We start from the raw sequence: 21,398 nt of genomic DNA, 5'->3' as shown, positions 1-21,398 counted from the left end.
CCATAACATAATTTCTCTTCCAGTACCGAGTTTGTTTTGCTTATCGAACCAGTCTCTTATCTTTGTTACTGAATGGATCCTGACAAGTGTGTAGAGGTTTTACTAGGAAAAGACTGATAAAGATAACACAACTTGATAATCCTAAAAAAAAAAAAAATCTCTATTAAGACCTTTAGAAGCAGAATTAAGATGAGAGAAAGGTAGAGGGGTGGAAGAGTAGAAAGGGGAGGGGGCGCATTGTTACTAGTATAAAAGAGAGAACTGAGGTTTCTGCTTGGGTGGTTGGTGAGTTCTCCTCTGTCACGACTCAAAACAAGAAGAACCATGAGGTGGCTTATCCTTGCATTCGTGTGCCTTCACCTCTCCGAGGGGCTGGTGAGGTGGGTATCCATGTGAAGACAGAGCAGCCATAGCTAAGGCCTTTTCACATGACTGAGTCACTTCTTGCTTGTTTTTCTCTGTAGGGTCCCCCTGAAGAAATACAAGTCCATTCGAGAGGAGATGAAAGAGAAGGGTGTGCTTGAGAATTATTTAAAAAACCACAACATAAATCCTTCCAACAAATATCGCTTCAATAACTTTGCAGTTGCTGATGAATCCATGTACTTTGATGTGAGCACCAGGGCCTGTACCCTCCCTCTGTCTTCCATCTTTACATTCGCCACATAAATACACAGCAAGAAGCTTAGCTTCTTTTACGCTGAAATTATTATTTCTGTCCAACCTTCATGTTTACTTTCACCGGTTCACTGTTGACCTCCATCCTCAGGAAGGTCAGGGGTTGTTAAAGGTCACACTTTCTCAGATATTTTCTAGAAAAGCTACTGTACCTTTTTACAGTAAAAATTTAACAATAAATCCATAATAAAATCAAATCTTTCCTAGGTTTACTACTTCGGAGAGATCGGCATTGGGACTCCTCCCCAGAACTTCCTGGTTCTCTTTGACACCGGCTCCTCCAACCTGTGGGTCCCCTCCACCTACTGCACGAGCGAGGCCTGCAGTGAGTACCCTGGCACAGAATTTGGAATCAGTTGAAGTCTTGATTACAGCAAATGTTGTCTTCCATAAGGATCTGATATGACAAGATACAATTTCTTCCTCTGTTCCTAGTGACTGACTAATCCTGACCAATGTCATAGTGCAGAAGACACTTTGGTGTGACATATCAAGGGCTCAGTCACACTGTAAACCTTAACCCCTACTGCTGAGGGTCAGCAACATGGAATGGACCCCCCTCACCCCCCCCCCCCCCCACTTTCAGGATCTGTGATTGGGTATTGTTAGGGGCAGGGTGCTGGGCTCAATGGACTACTGTTCTGAACCCTTGTGGCATTTCTTATGTTCTCGGATACTCACGTTTATTGTCTCTGTTATAGGGACTGTGTCAAAGGTCAGAACCGCATTTACATTCCCACTGCTGAAGACTGACAATTTAGAAAGTAACTTTAAAACCCTGCAGGAAGTTTGCCAGTGTTGGGGTACTTGTACCCCAGGCCTTCAAACACATTTTCAAATGTGGAGGAACTGGCTCCAGGGGTAAGTCAGCACCTAGTACATCGTGCATAGGGATTTCAAGATTAAATCCCTGTGCATCATCTGTCCTTTTCTCACTTCTCCCTTTCTGGTGTGGATAAAAGCGTCCACACTTTCAGACTTCACAAGCAGGATTTGAGGCCTTTTTTTTTGTTTATTCTGGGACAAGCAATGGTCAAAGAAATGTTCTTTCCTTTTCTGTTTAGCTTATCACCCCCAGTTTAATCCCAGCAAGTCCTCTACCTACACCTCCAATGGACAGCGCTTCAGCATGGGTTACGGTGGCGGTAGTGAAAGCAGCAGCGTGACCGGCCTCTTCGGTTATGATACCGTCACAGTGAGTCACTTTTCCTTTCACTAATGTGAAGAATAACAGAGCCAGAAAGTTGTTGAAACTGTCTCTTCACATGCAGGATTTCGTCCCTATGAACGTTGCCTAAATTGTATAAAATCACTTCTACAGCACCCCCCTCCCCCCCGTTCAAAGGGTATCACTCTAAAGAGGTTGCAGGACCTGTGGGTAATCGACAACTCTCCTCTTTGGGAGTAATTTGGTAAATCTCTTGCACATTAATTGGGGTTTTCTGTGCAGGAATTAGGGACTTGTAACATCGCCCAGGAGTGAGTGCACATACATTCCAGAAAGGATTTGACTAGGTAGGATGTCTCCTTCCCGGTTAAATCCTGGCAGCGGCCCCAGAGCACATACACTATCCCAGCTAGTAGCAAAGTGGTCCAGGGAGATTCTCACTGGACAAATGCCCAGATAAAGTTAAGAAAGCAAAAAGGCTCTGCTCACTTTATTCACTGCTCCGAATAATGACCAGAACCCGGATACTGAATGCCAGTGCCTGGGTCAGAATTGGCCTGCAGTGGTCAGTGCCTTGAAATGGCCTGGGAGGAGCTGGGGGGGGGGGGGGGGTCGAGTGGCGAGGTCTACGCAAGTATCCTAGAGGGCCAGTGGCAGCTGTTTCGGAGCTGAGGTAAATGTCTGGTAGGTGATTATGGTACAGGTAGTCTTTGCTTTTAAATGTTATATTCTCGGCTTATTCATTGAACTGTGCACTGGAGAGGTAAATCTAGAAAGTTTGCCCAAAGGGAGGTTATGAACTGTACAGACATCAGTGCTGCTCCTTCTAGAGCTTTATGTGTCAAGGTGAACATATTGGCCCCGCGGGAGATAACTGGGCTGAACCTGGATATTCAATGTCAGCCTGTTTCTGGAGACTGGCTTTGAATATTTGCGGTTTGTTCAGCTGCTTTGAAGAACACTGGATAAGCAAACATAGCTGGTTATGTTTAAACCGGCAAAGATATACCAGGGTTTGACACCGTCAAATATGGCCGCCAAGCCCTGTTTAAAAATCAGTGGATAGCCAGTTATATTGTGTGATATAACTTGTTTTCTGCCAGCCGCCAACTGCGGATATTCAGCGGAGGATAGCCGGTTAAGCACTTTTTAACCAGTTGGCATCCATTTTGAGCGGTTAAATAGCTCTAAATATCAGGCGGATTGTGTAAATCCCCAAATCCTGAGCATTACGTTGCGAGTGAACAGTCTGCAGGCGGATGTGGCGCGCCTGGATCTAGGCTCCTGGATCTACCGCAGCTCTACAAGTGCTCTTGTAATGTAAATGCTGAAATAATACTACCACAAACAGCCACCAAGGTGGAGAAACAAGATCTGCTATGAACAGGACAAAAGTCAGGAAAGGGGGAGGAGCAGCGTGATCAATGAGACTCTTCCAAAAATCCCAGGAGACGTAATGATGGTATAATGAAGGAGAGCTCTGGAATTAGGGGGCATATGACAAAGTTAAGAGGGAACAGGCTTAGGAGTAACCTAAGGAAGTATTATTTCACAGAAAGGGTGGTGGAGGCGTGGAATGTCCTCCCAGTGGAGGTGGTGGAGTCGAGGACTGTTCCAGAGTTTAAAAAGGCATGGGATAAGCATGTGGGATTGCTTAGGAACAGGTAGAATTGGGGGTTACAGAGGATGGGCAGACTGGATGGGTCATTTGGCCTTTATCTGCCGTCATGTTTCTATGTTTCTATGATGGTGTAAGAGTCTTACACCATCATTACGTCTCTGGGATTTTTGGAAGAGTCTTGTTCATCACGCTACTCCTCCACTATTTTTGAAATAATACAACCAACAGGTTTGCATCTACCAGTATATTCTTGCCCTTCACACATTATAAGCAGAGGAGCATCTGTACAGCACTTACAACTTGTTTCCAAAATCTCTTTCAGATCCAGAACATCGTCGTCACAAACCAAGAATTTGGCCTGACCATCACTGAGCCCACCAGCAACTTCATCTACTCTAAATTTGATGGCATTTTCGGGTTAGCTTACCCTAGCCTCGCAGTAGGAGGCGCTGCCACAGTTATGGAGACCATGCTGCAACAGAACGTTCTCACTCAATCAATCTTTAGCGTCTACATGGGCAGGTAATTTATTTATTAACTAAACTTCTAGACTGCCCACTCACCAATGTTCTAGATGGTATAGAAGCCTTTTCCCCATTCAAATCACCCCAACAGCCTCTTAGAAAGGAGGTGTTCACTGAAAGAAGTCCATTCACATCTGGATGTGAAGCTCCATTTTGCACAGGACATCAAGGTCAGAGAGGGATGTCCACGCCAGAGTGTTCAAGGTTTCATGAGTATTTTACAAAAGGTTCAATGAATGCAGAGCCTTATGTAAAATATAGGTGAGGACATGCAGACGTATTTAATGGCATGTGAAGAGCTTCACTTGGGATGCAACGTATTTGCTGATATATGTATGAATATTGGATTTTGGAAAATTCCAGAGGAATCGATTAACGAGCCAGGTTTTAAACTTGAAATGTTTGGCATTTTGAGGAGGTTTTTAAGGCCAGAGGGTGGATAAGCGCAATTGACTCTCACTCACTCCTCTAAAACCCAGATCAGGAGCAGCCCTGCCATAGCCAAACTAGATGTCTACCTAGGGTGGCAGCAGTTGAGTGTAGCAATGGCAGGACAGGAGCGCTGAACCTTATCTCCCCCTTTTCTCTGAGCCACCGCCTTCCCCTTTCTGGAGATGAAAAGGAAAACAGTTTTAAGCTCTGGTGTAGGACCTTGAAGCACAGGCCACACTCAAGCACTGTTGCATCCCGGCCCATCCCTTGTGACAGGAAGTCCTGTGATGGAAGGGGGCAGGATGTGACAGTACTTAACAGCAGGCCTGTGCTCAAGCACTGTTGCATCCTGTCCCACCCCCTCTGACAGGCGTGCTTCTCTTCTCTATCCCTCTCCAGACCCCTGTATTCATATCCTCCCTCATTACCTGCCTGCTTCAATCCCTTTCCATCCTCCTCAGTCTCTCTAGTTCTTTAAAAAGCAGCCCAGGAAAGCTGCTGGGGGGAGGGGGGGGGGGGTCCTAAGTCTGGCAGCACCTTGTGGGTGGCTCAAGGATTACATGGATGTGCAGTCACAAAATGAGCCCCTGCAGTTTTCCCAGAGTTGATCCGGGGGAAAGCAGGAACAGCTATGAATGGAGGAAAGGGACCCAGGAAAGCAATGTTTGCCTAGAGCTCACTGTGGAGTAAATGCAGAATTTGGAATATTATCGACAGCCAATCACATTGCTTTGTCACTTATTTTCTCAGCCAATCCGGTGAAGTTATCTTTGGAGGAGTTGACAGCAGTCTCTACACTGGTCCCATCTACTGGGCTCCCGTCACTGAGCAGATGTACTGGCAGATCACCATCGATGGGTACTGTTCCTCTATCCCTTCTGTTTTCTCTTTCTAAATGTCCTGAGTAGGCCTGTCTGTGCCTCTGTCTAGGTTTCATTATCCTGTCTTGCCTCACGGCAACTTGCAGGAAGTTATTTAAACTGTACTTAAATATTTCACCAAAATATCATGAAACATTTTCTGAAATGTGAGGCCCTCAAAAGGCTCCAGTAGGTGGGCAAGACTTGAATCTGTGCCACTCTGATGCAGGAGGGGATGACGGTAAAGCAGGGTTGTACAACCTCAGTCCTCAAAGGCCACAATCCAGTCGAGTTTTCAGGATTTCCCCAATGAATATGCATGAGATCTATTTGCATGCACTACCTCCATTGTATGCAAATAGATCTCATCCATAATCACTGAGGAAATCCTGAAACTCTACCTGACAAGGGCCTAGGTTGGACATCCCTGCAGTGAAGCATATAAACCACCCTGCTGATGGCGCACTGCATCTCAGGTAACCCTGTGTTTCTGTGCATGTACCCACAGGTTGTCCATCAACGGACAGGCTACCACCTGGTGTAGCCAAGGCTGCCAGGCGATTGTGGACACTGGAACCATCCAGCTGAACATTCCAGCGACGTACATGGCATACCTGCTGCCGTACCTTGGAATCCAACAGGATGCGAATGGAGGGGTAAGTTGGCAAAGCATGAGAAATGGAGCGTAGCCAAAGCTAAGAGGAGATATACCTAAGAGGAAGGACAAAAATGCTAGCTTTGCATGAATCTGAGCCTTGAAGACATCACTAAGTTAATTTCTTCCACGTTACCTAAAGAAAGACATCTTTAATTTATCTTCTGAGCTTTCCTAAGTGAAGATTTAACCCTGAATCTCCTCAAAAAGTGGATGAGTGAGATTCCAAACTCAAATGCAAGGCGTTTACAGATTGTAGGTGGATACGGAGATTGATATCTTGGGTAAGAGGTGAATAGGCTCAATGTAGGTTGTTCTTTTAGAAGGCTTTTCCCACATGTAAAGCCCATCTTACACATGAAGAGGGGTTTTTCTAACATTGCTTGACATACATGTGCAGGGAAAGGGTGAACCTCCTTGTACAGGATCCGTGTGTGGGGGCAAAGCAGAGCAGCAACGCACATGTACATTTCAGGGGATAATTTGAGAAGGGGCTGCGTACTTTAATACGCTATCGAGCTGGTTCTTGTAGAATACGCTTAACATTGTTCCTTTTTGGACTCCTCACATATGCAGCCTGTTGGAAAACCAGGATCTAAATAAGCACCTTTCTGCCAGCTCACAGCTCAGGTGCAAAGAAAGTGAAAGGCGAGACTGGTCCCATTTGTGCTGATTGGTAAAGATGTTGAAATCAATGATAAATCTACGCTTATAATTTTAAAAATCAGTTAAAATCTTGGGTGTTTTTATTGATTGCAAGTTGACCATGCCGGAAGAGATAAATCATCTGATGAAGAGTTGTTCTTGGGTAATGAAGAAATTGAGGAGAATCAGAAAATAGCTGAATCGAGAGTAGTTTCGATTGATAGTGCAATCTTTAATATTGAGTAAATTGGATTACTGTAAATAGTACATTTGGGGATGGCTAAGCGTCTTTAAAAATGTTTGCAAACTATACAAAATACTGCGTCTGCTTGGCTTTCTCGCTGAACGTTTCTGAGTACTTTACTCCATTCTATGTAATGATTCATTGGCTCCCAGTGGAGGCCTGAATTATGTTCATTTTAAGTAACTTATGGCCCCTTTGACCAAGCTGCTGCAAAAGGGGGCTGGAGCTGGCATCGGCTCGTGTTTTGCACATGTAGTCTAGTTCCTCTACAGTTAGTAATAGCGGACTGTAAGCACTGCAAGTGGAAACAGGCAAATCCCCTTGTGTGAGATAAGAAGGCTGTGATTCCAAACCTCTTTTTGTCTTTTCCTTTCACAGTATCCAGTGAACTGCAACAATATTCAGAGCCTGCCCACCCTCACTTTCAACATTAATGGAGTCAATTTTCCAATCCCGCCTTCCGCCTACATCAGCCAGGTACATATCTTTCTTTTCATATTTATCAGCTCGTACATAAGTCGTGTCATTTCTCCACCTCTTGTAATTTCTAATCATCGTATACCGAGAAAGGTAACAGATAATTTCATCAGACCAGATTTGATTTTTCATTTGATAATTCACCTATCCGAATCCAAGCTCACGACAAGTTTTATGGAGAGGGTGGTGGTTCCTGAATGCTCCTCCCTTCAGAGGCCACTTGTTTTTGTAAAATGGTTGTTACTGTTGAATGTGGCACTAAATACAGATGCTTTTTCACGGTGCTATATGTATTGTTTAGAACAGGATGTTCATAAGCTTACCCTTTTTTGAAAATATTGTGTTGTTGTTGAATGCAGCAACCTAAATGTCCATTGTTCTATCTGCAAAATTATCCTCCATATGGGTAAGTTGGAAGTCCCCTCCCCGAAGGACTTACAACCTAAGGGGTCCCTTTTACTAAATGCCAAGAAGCTCCTTTTATATCGATGGCTTGGCACATGTAGTAAAAGGGGCCTAAGTTTGTACTTCAGATCATGGGGGTTAAGTAACACTGTAGATGAGAAAGGGTGTCAGTGACGGAGGCGAGATTTGAACCCTGGCTTCCCTGGTGCTCAGGCTGCTGCTCTGTTTTTGTCTCAGCATTTTTATTGACTTTCATCCAAAAGTTACATTAATAAGAACAACCAAAACTAGGCCACTTCTTAATTTGCTTGTCCAAAACCATTGTGTACCCAAGGACCAGAAAGTGCTGGGGAGTGTTTTTTTTTTTCTACATAAGGACATAAGAATAGCCACACTGGGTCAGACCAATGGTTCATCAAGCCCAGTATCCTGCTTCCAACAGTGGCCAATCCAGGTCACAAGTACCTGGCAGAAACCCAAAGATTAACAAGATTCCCTGCTACCAATCCCAGGGCAAGCAGTGGCTTCTCCCATGTCTGTCTCAATAGCAGACCTTGGACTTTTCCTCCAGGACTTTGTCCAAACCATTTTTAAACCCGGATACACTAACCACTGTTACAACATACTACGGCAACGAGTTCCAGAGCTTAACTATTCGTTGAGTGAAAAAAATATTTCCTCCTATTTGTTTTAAAAGTATTTCCATGTAACTTCCTTGACTGTCCCCTAGTCACATTACAGAGCAGCACCTGGGTACTTACATACATCAACACATTTACTTGCAAAAGTGTCAGGGCTTCAGGAGGTTCAGACGTGCAAGTGGTGGTTAACTGCCCTGTAAGTCTGTAGTAGTTGATGTTCTGTAGCTGGACTTGGCCTGCTTCTGGTCTGCTGCTCACTTTCACTTTTCTTTTCTTTCTGCAGGACAATGGCTACTGCTCGGCGATATTTCTCTCTATGGACCTGCAATCTCCGAATGGGCAGCCCCTCTGGATCCTGGGTGATGTCTTTCTCAAGGAGTACTATGCCGTTTTCGACGTGGGCAATAACAGGGTTGGCTTTGCTCAGTTGGCATAGACTGACCCCACCCATGTACATGTGCAAAACCATCAGTCTACTCGGAGGAGAGTGGCTACCCTTCTGACTATTGGCAATTCTTGCATTAAATCAGTGAAAAGAATCCTTGTCTGATATAACTCTAGCAATTAAAATGTTGCAAGCAACACAGGGTTTGTCTTTCTTATAATATTTCTTCATTCATGGGGGATGGAAGAAGTTGGGGGTAGAAGTTCAAACAAGGGGTTGTGGATAAATGAAGCTCTTCCCTTTACTGGAGAGCAAACCTAAACCCTGCTCTTCACGGTGGTTATTTTTATTAGATTCTTCATATCACACCTTTCCGTGGTACAACCAAGGTGGTTTACATATTACACACATGTACTTTCTCCATCCCTAGTGGGCTCATAATAGTCTTGAGGCTCCTGCACAGGAGGGCAAATGCAAGACCCGGGGTCATTTTCACAGGAGGGCAAATGCAAGGCTTGGGGTCATTTTCACAGGAGGGCAAATGCAAGGCTTGGGGTCATTTTCACAGGAGGGCAAATGCAAGGCTTGGGGTCATTTTCACAGGAGGGCAAACTCAAGGCCTAAGGCTGCTTCACGGTTTAGGGACTTTGTAAATACACTTCAGCCACGGTCTAGCAGATATTACAAAAGACCATGTTCAGGGAACACTCAGTCAGCTATTCCTTCATACTAGAGGAATTCTTTTAATTTTAAAATGATAAAAAGTTACAGAAGAAGGGCCAGGCAAACTTCCTCCACTGGATAGAAAAAAGTGACACTATTCACACTTGTAACTGGCAGCTTAGTTACATCACTACAATATCTCTGATATTATTGCAACCATTATAAAATGGCGTGAAATTCTCGGGAAATGCCCAAAGATGATCAAGTTCACGGATGGATGTCGTTCAACACCTTTCCATTTCTAACTTATTAATGCTGTTCTGAGACAAGCCTGCCGCCATGTATATCTAATTGATTGTTAGAAAGGTTACGACACTTCCTGGCGGCTCATTAACTCCGGAGCATGTGAACTTCTGCTCAAAATCCAAACACAGGGATTTTATAACAGTCTTTTCATATAAATTTCTTATAAGAGCCATCCACCGTGGACAGCACATACAAATCAATGAACGTCACAGAAAGTAAAAATCACTGACACTAAAAGGTAAGGATTGAATTTGAGAATTACTAATGCCGAATAAAAGACAATGACTCCCCATTCGGTGACAGTCTGAGACACAAGCAGGGGCATTTTCGAAAGAGAAGGGCGCCCATCTTTCGACACAAATCGGGAGATGGGCGTCCTTCTCTCAGGGTCGCCCAAATCGGCATAATCGAAAGCCGATTTTGGGCATCCTCAACTGCTTTCCGTCACTGGGACGACCAAAGTTCCTGGGGGCGTATCGGCAGCGTACCGAAGGTGGGACGGGGGCGTGGTTAAGAAATGGGCATCCTCGGCCGATAATGGAAAAAAGAAGGGCATTCCTGACGAGCATTTGGCCGACTTTACTTGGTCCCTTTTTTTTCACGACCAAGCCTCGAAAAGGTGCCTAAACTGACCAGATGACCACTGGAGGGAATCGGGGATGACCTCCCTTTACTCCCCCAGTGGTCACCAACCTCCTCCCACCCTAAAAAAAAAATTAAAAAACATTTTTCCCAGCCTCTATGCCAGCCTCAAATGTCATACCCAGCTCCATCACAGCAGTATGCAGGTCCCTGGAGCAGTTTTTAGTGGGTGCAGTGCATTTCAGGAGGCAGGCGGATCCAGGCCCACCCCCCCACCTGTTACACTTGTGGTGGTAAATAGGAGCCCTCCAAAACCCACCCAAAACCCACTGTACCCACATCATCCCTAAGGGCTATGGTAGAGTTATACAGTTGTGGGGAGTGGGTTTGGGGGGGGGGTTGGGGGGCTCAGCACTTAAGGTAAGGGAGCTATGCACCTGGGAGCAAGTCTGCCCGACATTAGTCTTACTTTCTAACTACTGGATTTGCTGCTTAAGCACAGTTAAGTTGTTTTTATTCCATTATCTTTCCATATAGAAAAACTTTGTGTTTTTCCCACACATTCTTGAATTCCATTTCAGTTTTCGTCTCCACTACTTCCCACGGAAGGGCATTTCAGGCATCCACCACCCTCTCCATGAAAAAGTACTTCCTGACATTACTCCTAAGTTGAGCCCCTGTAATCTCAATTCATGTCCTGTAGTTCTACCACTTACCCTTCTCTGGAAAAGGTTTGTTCACACTCCTCTTATTGACCTATAAGTGCATTCACTCTACAGCTCCTCAGTACCTTTCCACTCTCATCTCTCCCTACATTCCTCCCCGGGAACTCCGTTCACTGGGTATATCTCTCTTATCTGCACTCTTCTCCTCCACTGCTAATTCCAGACTCCGTTCCTTTTATCTTGCTACACCATATGCCTGGAATAGAGTTCCTGAGCCCGTACGTCAAGCTCCAGCTCTGGCCGTCTTCAAATCTAAGCTAAAAGCCTACCTTTTTGATGCTGCTTTTAACTCCTAACCCTTATTCACTTGTTCAGAACCCTTATCATCCTCACTTTAATATCCCCTTATCTCTTGTTTGTCCTGTTTGTCTGTCCTAATTAGATTGTAAGCTCTGTCGAGCAGGGACTGTCTCTTCATGTTCAAGTGTACAGCGCTGCATACGTCTAGTAGCGCTTGTTCTGTCCCCTGACAGCTTAGTATAGTGGTGAGTATCCCCGCCTGTCACGCGGGAGACCGGGGTTCGATTCCCCGACGGGGAACCAGGTACTGCACTCCCAAACACCTAACTCCGAGCTGCCTCTATCTGTGGAACTACCTTTCTTATCTCTGCAATGAGCTGGTCCCACTTAAACTTCTACCTTCTCTCCACTGATACAGCTCACAAAACTACAGGGTTCCTTTGTGCTTATGAACATCTAACTGTGAGTAATCATCTATGTTATTCAATAAAGGAACTTCAGAAAAGAACAAGAGATTTAGGTGTGTTGATGTGCTAGGGGTTTATACTTCAAGATATTGAGACTTATAGCTAAATAACTCTTAAGAAACAGCAATACAAGTCTCGAGAGACTTGACAGTGAAAAGACTAATATAATAGCCAGAGTTCCAGCAGGATGAAAATGTGCAGCATCTAATCAAACAGGAAAGTTAAGCTTGTGGAGAGGCTAAATGTGTGAGCTAAGCTAGCCAGAAAAAGGAAACCTGCCTGTAGTACTATGGACACTAATCTGGATGCAGAGGAAACTAGCTGAAAAAAGAAAAAAAAAAAAAAGGCAACTTTGAATCTGTTAAATGAATCTGTTAGAAGCACTGATTCTGGGAAGAAAGCATAAGATAATAGAGGTTTAAAACCAGTGACTGTCTGCCTTCCCTGTACAACCACGTTTGCAAGGAGCAATTAAGTGAGAAGTACCCTCCTATTGTTTGTCAAGCACCTTTCCCCATCTCAAGAGCAAGCTCCCCTTCCCCTCTGCTTCCAGCCAGAGCCAGTAATTGGAGCCCTAAAGTTTCTCAGGACAAGAAGGGTGGGAAGCAATTAGTTGCTAAGAGACAGATCAAAGCAATACCCTGACTTGAGCCACTCCTCTCCCCCCCTCACCCTCAGCAACTCTGCTCATGAACTTATAACTGAAATTGGATACAGTGCTGGTGTGAACAGCTCAAGAAAAAGATCTCCCTCTTTTGAGTCAGTGAACAGAGGGAGGCAAGTTTAAAGGAGCAAGCAGGACATCTTCACTCAGAGTGAGCTCCCACATATCTAGCCCCCCCTCTCTACACAAAGAAGATAATGGCAGATCTTAATGCTTCACAGACTACCCCACAGGTGGCAGCCCTTGAGCCAGACACACAAGGGCGGTCAGAGAGGCAGGCAGAATCAGCAGACCTCCTTCCTCCTCAGGCCCAACAGGAAGTAACAAGAGCCACAGAGGAAACAGCGAATGCAAGCGTAGATATACGAGATAACGTCTCCCTGTGCTCCCACTCTTCGAAGCACACATCCATGAGCTCAAGATCCTCCAGGTCACGTGCATCAAACCGCACCAACCTGTCGGCAGCTAGCTCAGCGGCTCATCAGGCACGGGTTGCAGCAGCGATGGCCAAGTCTCGCCATCACCACCTTGAACAAGAGATCGCCCTGAAGCTAGAACTGGTTGACCTAGAGGCGGAAGATACCCACAGGAGGGCTGAGGTCGCAAGAAGAAGGGCCAAGCTGAACATTAGGCTGGAGGTGCTCCAGCAAGACAGAGAAATCGTTAGGTTGGAAGCGAAAGCCAATGCCTTCGGAGAAGCGGTGGAATTGAGTGACGCGGCGGAGCGACTCAGCCACCTTTCCGCTGAAGACCCTGCTCGAAGAACTAAAGCTTATGTGATAGCACACACCCCAGCACCCAGCAGAGCAGCGATACGTTCAGAGCCAGAGGAACCCTCCGATCTTGAAGAACCAAACTTACCCTCAGCACTGGGAATGCGAACCCAAGAAAGAAAGCCCGAGGTGCGACACATCACGGAAGCTGACTCTCAGCGCACCGACGCGCATTTATATATACGCTCTGATGCACCACCACCGCCTCCAAGGGCATCATTTCAACACTCCGTACGCAATCAAGAAACAGCAAAGCGGTCGCATCCCACGTATATCCCTACAGAGGGCCATACCAATCCACCAGCAGCAGCCACCACTGCTCAACCCGAAACCTCAATAGGAGACGAGCTAGTGAGATATCTGGTGCGCAAGGATCTGGGAGGCTCGGGACTGACCCAGTTCGACGGCCGCCCCGAGCGTTACCGGGCATGGAAGTCAGACTTCAAGGACGCCATCGCGAACATGAGGCTCACTCCCAAGCAAGAGATGAACATGATGCTACACTGGCTGGGGAAGGAAACAGCTGTACGCGTAGAGGAATTGAAGCACTCCTATCTGAGCGACCCATCTAAAGGGTTAGAAGAGATGTGGGAAAGACTTGAGGAGTACTACGGGAGCCCGGAAGCCATAGAGAATTCGTTGTTCAACAAGTTGGATAGATTCCCAACGATATCCGTTAGAGACCACTACAAGTTGCAAGAACTGGGAAACCTCCTTCACGAGCTGGAAGCAGTCAAGGCAGAGGACGGATTTCCAAACCTCAGCCAGCTAGACACGCCTCGGGGCACCAAGAGCATCTTAGGGAAGTTACCATACGACATAAGGGAGAAGTGGTCAGTAGTCGGCACACGATACAAGGCAGAGAACCAAGGGACGTATCCTCCTTTCAGTATCTTCACAAGTTTCATAAGGGACATAGCCAAAAGGAGAAACGACCCCTGGTTCATGGTAGAACCATCTGAATCGGGACCGTCCTGGGAAGGGAATCCATCCAGAACTTACAGGAAACCCATTTCTGTGCATAAGACGGAAGTATCATCTTCAACGCCTGACACTCTTCCCAACATGGAGAATACAGAGGTCCCCAACGAGCAGTGTCCGATACACAAGGCGCCCCATCCGCTCAGAGAGTGTCGGTGGTTCTTGAGGGTGCCTTTGAAAGAGCGCATGAAGCTGCTTACGAGGTACAGATTCTGCTACAGGTGCTGTTCTTCCTCAGACCATCTCGCCAGAGACTGCAGAGCCCCTGTCCGGTGCGCGGAGTGCGGCAGTAACCAACATATCTGTGCTCTACACCCCAGCGGAGCAAAGCCGTGTATCAACCCCGAAACAGATCATGGCGGGGAGACGGAAGAAAGGGAGGCAACGACGCTCCAAGCCACACCAAAGTGGACGAGGGTGTATGGGAAGACCCGCGAAGGGAGGTCTTGCACCAAGATATGCCTAGCCAAGGTGTATCCCGAAGGGCGACCCGAGGAAGCAGTAAAAATGTACGCTATCATAGACGAACAGAGCAACCGGTCTCTTGCAAGATCAGAGTTTTTCGACCTGTTCAAGCTCCATCAAGCCTGTTCCTCTTACAGCATTAGGACGTGTACAGGAACCATGCAAATGTCGGGAAGAGTGGCAAGCGGTTACGTGATAGAGGCAATAGATGGAAGCGCCAAGTCACGGTTGCCCACACTGATCGAATGTGACCAGATACCAGATGACAAGGATGAAATTCCAACACCAGAGGCGGCATGGAACCACCCCCATCTAAGACCCATAGCCAACCAGCTCAGGCCTGTGGATCCAGATGCTGAGATCTTACTCTTGCTGGGCCGGGACGCACCAGAACTCTTGTGCATCCATGAATCACGCAGGGGCCCACGTGATGCTCCTTATGCGCACCGTCTCGACTTGGGTTGGACAATAGTAGGCAACGTCTGTCTTGATCGAACAAAGCCAAACATCAAGGTGCTCACCACCAACGGCCTGGAAGACGAGCACGCTTCCTTATTTGAACCATGCACCAAGCACCTGACCAAAGGGACCCCCACTTACAAGCAATGGAACAGTGACTCAACACTCTACCGAACCACCTCCTCAGCAGATTTGAGTGAACACTTGGGAAGCTCGGTGCTCCACACCACTGAAGATGATGACAAACCGGCCTTCTCTATAGAAGATAAAGAGTTCCTGAACGTCATGAAAAAAGAATTCAGGAAAGGCGAGGTGAACAGCTGGATGGCACCCCTCCCATTTCGTAAGCCCAGGTCTCGGCTCCCGAACAACAGAAGTTACGCCCTTTCTCAACTTGCTTCACTGCAGAAAACTTTGAGAAGGAAACCAGAGATGAGAAAGCATTTCGTAACCTTCATGCAAGAACATTCACCGCAAAGTCTGAGCCTTCACACAGGGTGTGGGCAAAAGATACCGGAGCGGTTGCTCTCAAGCAGGATATCGGTTGAACTCCCTTGGTCTAAATCAGAGGGAGCCGGACAGCCACACTCCGCATCAGGCGTCGGAAAGGCGCAAGCCAACCAACCGGCAGTGACGTCAGCTGCTCAACTTGAAGCCACAGCAAGAGATGAGCCAGTAGAGTATCTGACCAGCAAAGATCTGGGGAGCACGGAGCTTACCCAGTCCAGCGATCGCCATGAGCGCTACAGGACGGAGAAATCCAATTCCGAGAAGGCCATAACAAGTATGAAGCTTACTCCGAAGCAAGAGAAGTACATAATGCTGCACGGGCTGAGAAAGGAAACAGCCGCACGTGTAGAAGAACTGAATCCAGATCATCCCGCCAAAAACGGCGAAGTACCTATCAAGGATACAGAACATGGCAACGACCAGAGCGTCCATGCAGTACACACAGATGATGCAGAACCGAACTCTGAACCTGAGTCGAATCTTGGCGGGGAGACGGAGGAGGAAAAGGCACCAACATTCCAAGCCACTCCGAGATGCACGAAGGTGTGTAAAGGAAACCGCGAAGGGAGATGCCGCACCAAGACATGCTTGACCGAAGTGCACCTTGAAGGACTACGTGGCAGAGCAGCCAAAACGTATGTCGTTATAGATGAGCAGTGCAACAGGCCTCTCGCAAGATCAGAGCGCCATGACCTGTTTGACATCCACCAAAACTACTCCCCAGACTGCATCAAAACTTGTGCAAAGGCCGTACAGACGGCAAGGCAAGCAGCAAGCGGTGACGCGATAGAGGATATGAATGGCGACACCATGCCAAAGTCACCCACAAGGGCTGAACGTGAACAGATACCAGGTGACAAGGGTGAGATTCCCACGCTACAAGCTGCCCGGAATCACCCTTACCTGAGGCCCACAACCGACCAGATTGCCTACTTGAATCCAGATGTTGAGATCTCGCTCTTGCCAGACAGAGATGTACCAGAATCCCCGGACATCTGTGAATCGTGCAAGAGCCCACGCAGTGCTCCCTATGCACACCCACCCAACTTAGGTTGGACAACAGTAGGCGATGCCTGCCTCAAGCGAACGAGAAAGTCAAATGTCAAGGTACTTCACACCAATGTCCTAGACAGCGGGTGCTCTTCCTTGTTCGAGCCATGTACCAACCATCTAACCACCAAAGAAGCTCCCGCCCAGAAGAAACAGAGCATTGTCCCAACGCTCTACAAAACAGTCTCTCAAGTAGACCTAGGAGAACACCTGGGAAGCTCAGTGTTCCAGAACACCAAAGATAGAGATGAACCAGCCTTCTCCACAAAAGATAGAGTTCCTGAGCATGATGAACAGAGAGTTCGGTAAAGATGAGTCATTCCCTTCAGTAGACCATGCCAGAGACCTGAAAGATCTAGACTTGGGTGCAGACACACCCTTGTTTCAACGCCGCCTTGGCCTAAGCTGGGAATTCACCCAGCTGCAACAGCACACCCAACAAAGCATCCTGTCTACAATGAATGGCCCGTATGATCCACCACCAAGATTCCACTTCCTGGACCACCCAAAGAGGCACAAGCACAGAGAGTCGCCATCCTCCCATGAAGACCAAAGACTCAAAGACTCTCTCTCTCTCTCTCTTTTGTGTTGTCTAGAGTTGTTGTTGTCTGTCTCTCGTTTCAGCTCCTGTGTGATGAAGAAGATGACCCTACAGCCAGTGTCGCAACTGTCATCGTGATCCCTCTCTGACTCACCCTTTGTCCCGCGCCTCCAGTTCCCATCCAGCTTGTTCGAGTATCCTGAACCTGGTTTCAGCATCCCAGCATCCTGAATCCTGTTCCTCCTAAGCCAAGTCTGTCCCAGCATCTGGTTCCAGCCAAGCCAAGCTTGTTAGTCCAGTCCTGCTTGGGAGGCCTGCCTCCTGCTGCCGTTTGATGACAATAAGCCAAGGACTCACATTGTTCCAGAGTTCGTGACTGTTTGTTTAAAGCCTGGGGTCGTGACAGCTGACAGACATCCTGAATACAGACAATGGACTTTGCATGCTAGTAGTTGATAACATGCGATAATAATAATAGTGGTATCTCCGATACCAGACGGGGAGTGTTCTGTCCCCTGACAGCCTGGCACTAGTTGTAGTGTGACCCTAAAATGTGTTAATGCCCTTACTGCTATTCTTACTCCTAAAGATCTTGACTGCTGCAGTCTTCACTGCTAAGATATGTGTGTGAGCAATGCATTGTGTTTAATGTAGTTCACAGACAACGCAACCCCACTTGCCTGACTGTATAAGATCTGTTACTACTGGTTGTGATGCTGCTTAGATCACTCCTCTGTCTCAGCCAAGCTTGGCTTCTCTGTTTATGTGCCAGCACTTCCTGGCCATTCTTACTACCTCTGTCCTGAGAGGTCAGCCAGGTATGACCTTTTCCTCCAATCAGGGGCTGCCCCCTAGAGCCACCCTTGCCACTCGAGGACAGGCTTTGTCCCTATTGGCCTTTCTACTCCTTCTTCTCTGAGTCTGTATGAGCTTCTGGCTCCGCCCCCCCCCCCCCCCCCCCCCCTGTCCATGAGGACAGTATCCATTTTGCTCCAGGACAAAGCAATGATCCTGTTGTAGCTCTGGAAAAGCACTAGTCTTTTCACCCCGAAAATACTTTCCTAGAAGGAGGGTACTGCACTCCCAAACACCTAACTCCGAGCTGCCTCTATCTGTGGAACTACCTTTCTTATCTCTGCAATGAGCTGGTCCCACTTAAACTTCTACCTTCTCTCCACTGATACAGCTCACAAAACTACAGGGTTCCTTTGTGCTTATGAACATCTAACTGTGAGTAATCATCTATGTTATTCAATAAAGGAACTTCAGAAAAGAACAAGAGATTTAGGTGTGTTGATGTGCTAGGGGTTTATACTTCAAGATATTGAGACTTATAGCTAAATAACTCTTAAGAAACAGCAATACAAGTCTCGAGAGACTTGACAGCGCTATAGAAATGATAAGTAGTAGTAGTAGTAGTAGTGGTACCTTTAAACATCTGTATATCACCCCATCCCCCCTTTCCTCTAGGGTACACGTATTCGGGTGCTCAAGTCTCTTCTGAGAGGCTCAAACTCCATATCAATTTTGTCGCTGTTCTCTGAATTGCTTCATGTCTTTTTATGTTCTTAGTGACAGACGTCCTCCAAAAGTGAATAAAATATTCCAAGTGGGGCCTCACCACTGACTTGTACAGGGGCATCAATACTTCCTTTCTTCTGCTGGCTACAGCTCTCTGTATGCAGCTCAGCATCCTTCTGGCTAGGGCCACCGCCTTGTCACGTTGTTTCGCTGCCTTGGGAACTCAGACACCATCACCCCAAGGTCTCTCCCGAGCTGTGCTTATCAGTCTCTTGCCTCCAGTCTTTTACATCTCCTTAGAGACTTGCTTGATCATGCGAGGTTGCTGTACAATTCAAAAGAGCTGCTTGCCTTTGGATTCTCACCATTTCAGCTTCTCCTAGATCATGCAAGCCTTAAAATGTGAATACAGGTTACACAAAGGATAAAGTGCAGGTTTGCATTGACAGTCCTGTGCCAGGAGCCACAGATCAGGGACCTAGCAGAGCACTGCTGTCTCAAGCCAGTGTCCACTAGGTTCCATCATTGTATAATGACAGACACATCATGTGCACTACCTTCAGAGAATCAAGGCTTATAAGATTATTAATATCAGCAGACAAGCCTTATACCCTAGACTTTTTGTATGAACCACCTACAAGTCTTCTGGGAGCCACCACTGGGTTTGACCCCTGGTTTGGAGTCCTTGTATTAGAAAACAGGGACATAGGTACACAACCAGCTACCTCATAAACCTGTAAAGTGACTGCTGAAAAGAAAGGAAATTTAAGCTCACACCAAATCAAACCAGCTTCTTCAGTGCTTCATTCGAATCCTGCGAGACAGCTGTGTTTTAATAAGCAGTTCATACACTAAATCTCCCCCCAACACCAACTTTGTTTCCTGTTATAACACAAGTTCTTATCTCTATTATTTCATGAGTGGAAAACCTGTGCCCATTCTGTATTGGAAAAAGGTTGACGGTCAATGACGTACAATGAAGTAGTGGAAACTGGAAGTACCGTTATCAGTCGAGACTCTTAGTGACGGAAACGCTTTCTCTTCTGAGGCTCGGTTTGGGCATTTAAATGCCTCCAGCTCTTTGCAGGTTCCTGAAGTCAATATTCCCCATGCTCCAGGGTTCAGTGTGGGTGGAATCCTTTAGCAATAAATTGTAGACATGTTAGGTGCTGTTTGCACATATATAAGTCAACATAACATAAGAACATGCCATACTGGATCAGACCAATGATCCACCTAACCTGGTATCCTTTTTCCAACAGTGACCAATCCAGGTCACAAATAGAAAGAAAAGGCATTTACCAGTATATACCATAGTATTCGGGATTTTCAGGAAACCACGATTTGAATGTTCCTTCACAGCATATATGTGTTCTGAAATTTAGAACAGTACATATAGAACTCGGAAAATGTAACCATTGGCATGAGTCCTGTATAACCACTGCTTAGCTTCTTCTTTAGACCTGGGGTTTTCAGGGGGAGAATTATGCTCATTCCACTGGTGTTCAAAGCCTCGTCCCGATGCAAAAAGTGTGAGTTTCAGAGGATTCATAATAACATATAACATAGTAACATAGTAAATGATGGCAGATAAAGACCTAAACGGTCCATCCAGTCTGCCCAACAAGATAAACTCATTTTACTTGTTCACGTACTAAAAGTTCTGAAGATTCTGGAATCCTAAAGAATTACAAGATTCTGGAATCCCAATTAGTAGCAACATTCCATGTAGAACCCCAAAGAGTAACATAGTAAATGACGGCAGATAAAGACCTGTGCGGTCCATCCAGTCTGCCCAACAAGATAAACTCATTTTACATGAGTTTATCTTACCATATACTGTAAGATAAACTGACATCAAGGAGCTGATGTAAGATAAACTTACATCAGCTCCTTGCAGACATTTAGAAAAGACATTTTAGAAAGATATTCCATGTGTAAAAAGATGGTTATGTAAAAGTTACCATCCACATACGTGTATCTAAGTATATGCAGAGAGTGATCCCATGTATAATGTTCTATATATACAATTCCCAATGGCAGAGTTGGCTGGAGTTTGGGGTTTGCATGTTCACTGCACACTGGCAGATATACAGGGTGAGGCAAAAAAAAAAAAAGTAACCCCCTAGAGTTTTGCTTGGAATTTGAACGTTGAAATTGTTGTTGCCATCTATGTTTATGTTCCAAGTGGAATGAGACTATCTTTAAACACGTCAAAGTTACAGACTTTTAAGCGTGACCACCCAGCGATTTTTGCGTATTCAAAAATGTTTGCTTTATAAAAATACCTTATTTTTTGTTTTCTAGAATCCCCAAGAGTAGCAAGATTCTAAAATCTTATGTTAATGCAGCATAAGAAGTGGAAAATGACAAGTTAATGTACGTTATCCCTTGATAAAACTGTAGGGTGAAACAGGATCCCATTGGGAGTTAAGTGCCATTGCCTTGAAAAACATTTTCAATGCATCAATGTATGTTTTACAGTTTGTGACATCATTTTATTGCATGCTGATGAACTGAAAGACAAAAACATAAAAGAAAAGAAAATATAATCAATAAGTCTGGATTTTTGCAGATTTTTCTGGCCAATGATGAAGTGAATGTCTTTTGACGTACTAAATTTCATGAAGTTTCATTGAGTACTTCAGAATTTTGAGGCCTTTTCCTCCATATTTTATTTTTCACAAGTTTAGCATTGGTTTGTGTATACCACAGT

The 21,398-nt window shown here is 46.0% G+C and overlaps 2 protein-coding genes across 3 annotated transcripts in view; one reads left to right on the top strand and one right to left on the bottom strand.

The window, feature by feature from the left end:
• The window catches only part of LOC115482011 (gastricsin-like), a 61,689-nt gene that overhangs the window by 31,100 nt on the left and 9,191 nt on the right, over nucleotides 1-21,398 (bottom strand). The window lies entirely within an intron of this gene.
• On the top strand, nucleotides 266-8,932 carry LOC115482012 (gastricsin-like). The gene is made up of 9 exons (XM_030221547.1): nucleotides 266-380; nucleotides 465-612; nucleotides 886-1,003; nucleotides 1,743-1,873; nucleotides 3,790-3,989; nucleotides 5,174-5,281; nucleotides 5,792-5,939; nucleotides 7,206-7,304; nucleotides 8,634-8,932. The coding sequence occupies exons 1-9, from the start codon at nucleotides 325-327 to the stop codon at nucleotides 8,784-8,786; spliced, it is 1,161 nt and encodes a 386-aa protein (XP_030077407.1). The 5' UTR covers nucleotides 266-324; the 3' UTR covers nucleotides 8,787-8,932.

Source organism: Microcaecilia unicolor, chromosome 12 (assembly GCF_901765095.1).
Source record: "Microcaecilia unicolor chromosome 12, aMicUni1.1, whole genome shotgun sequence".
Taxonomy (NCBI): domain Eukaryota; kingdom Metazoa; phylum Chordata; class Amphibia; order Gymnophiona; family Siphonopidae; genus Microcaecilia; species Microcaecilia unicolor.
Note: the sequence above shows the minus strand (reverse complement) of the source record. Positions and strands in the feature narration are given on the sequence as shown.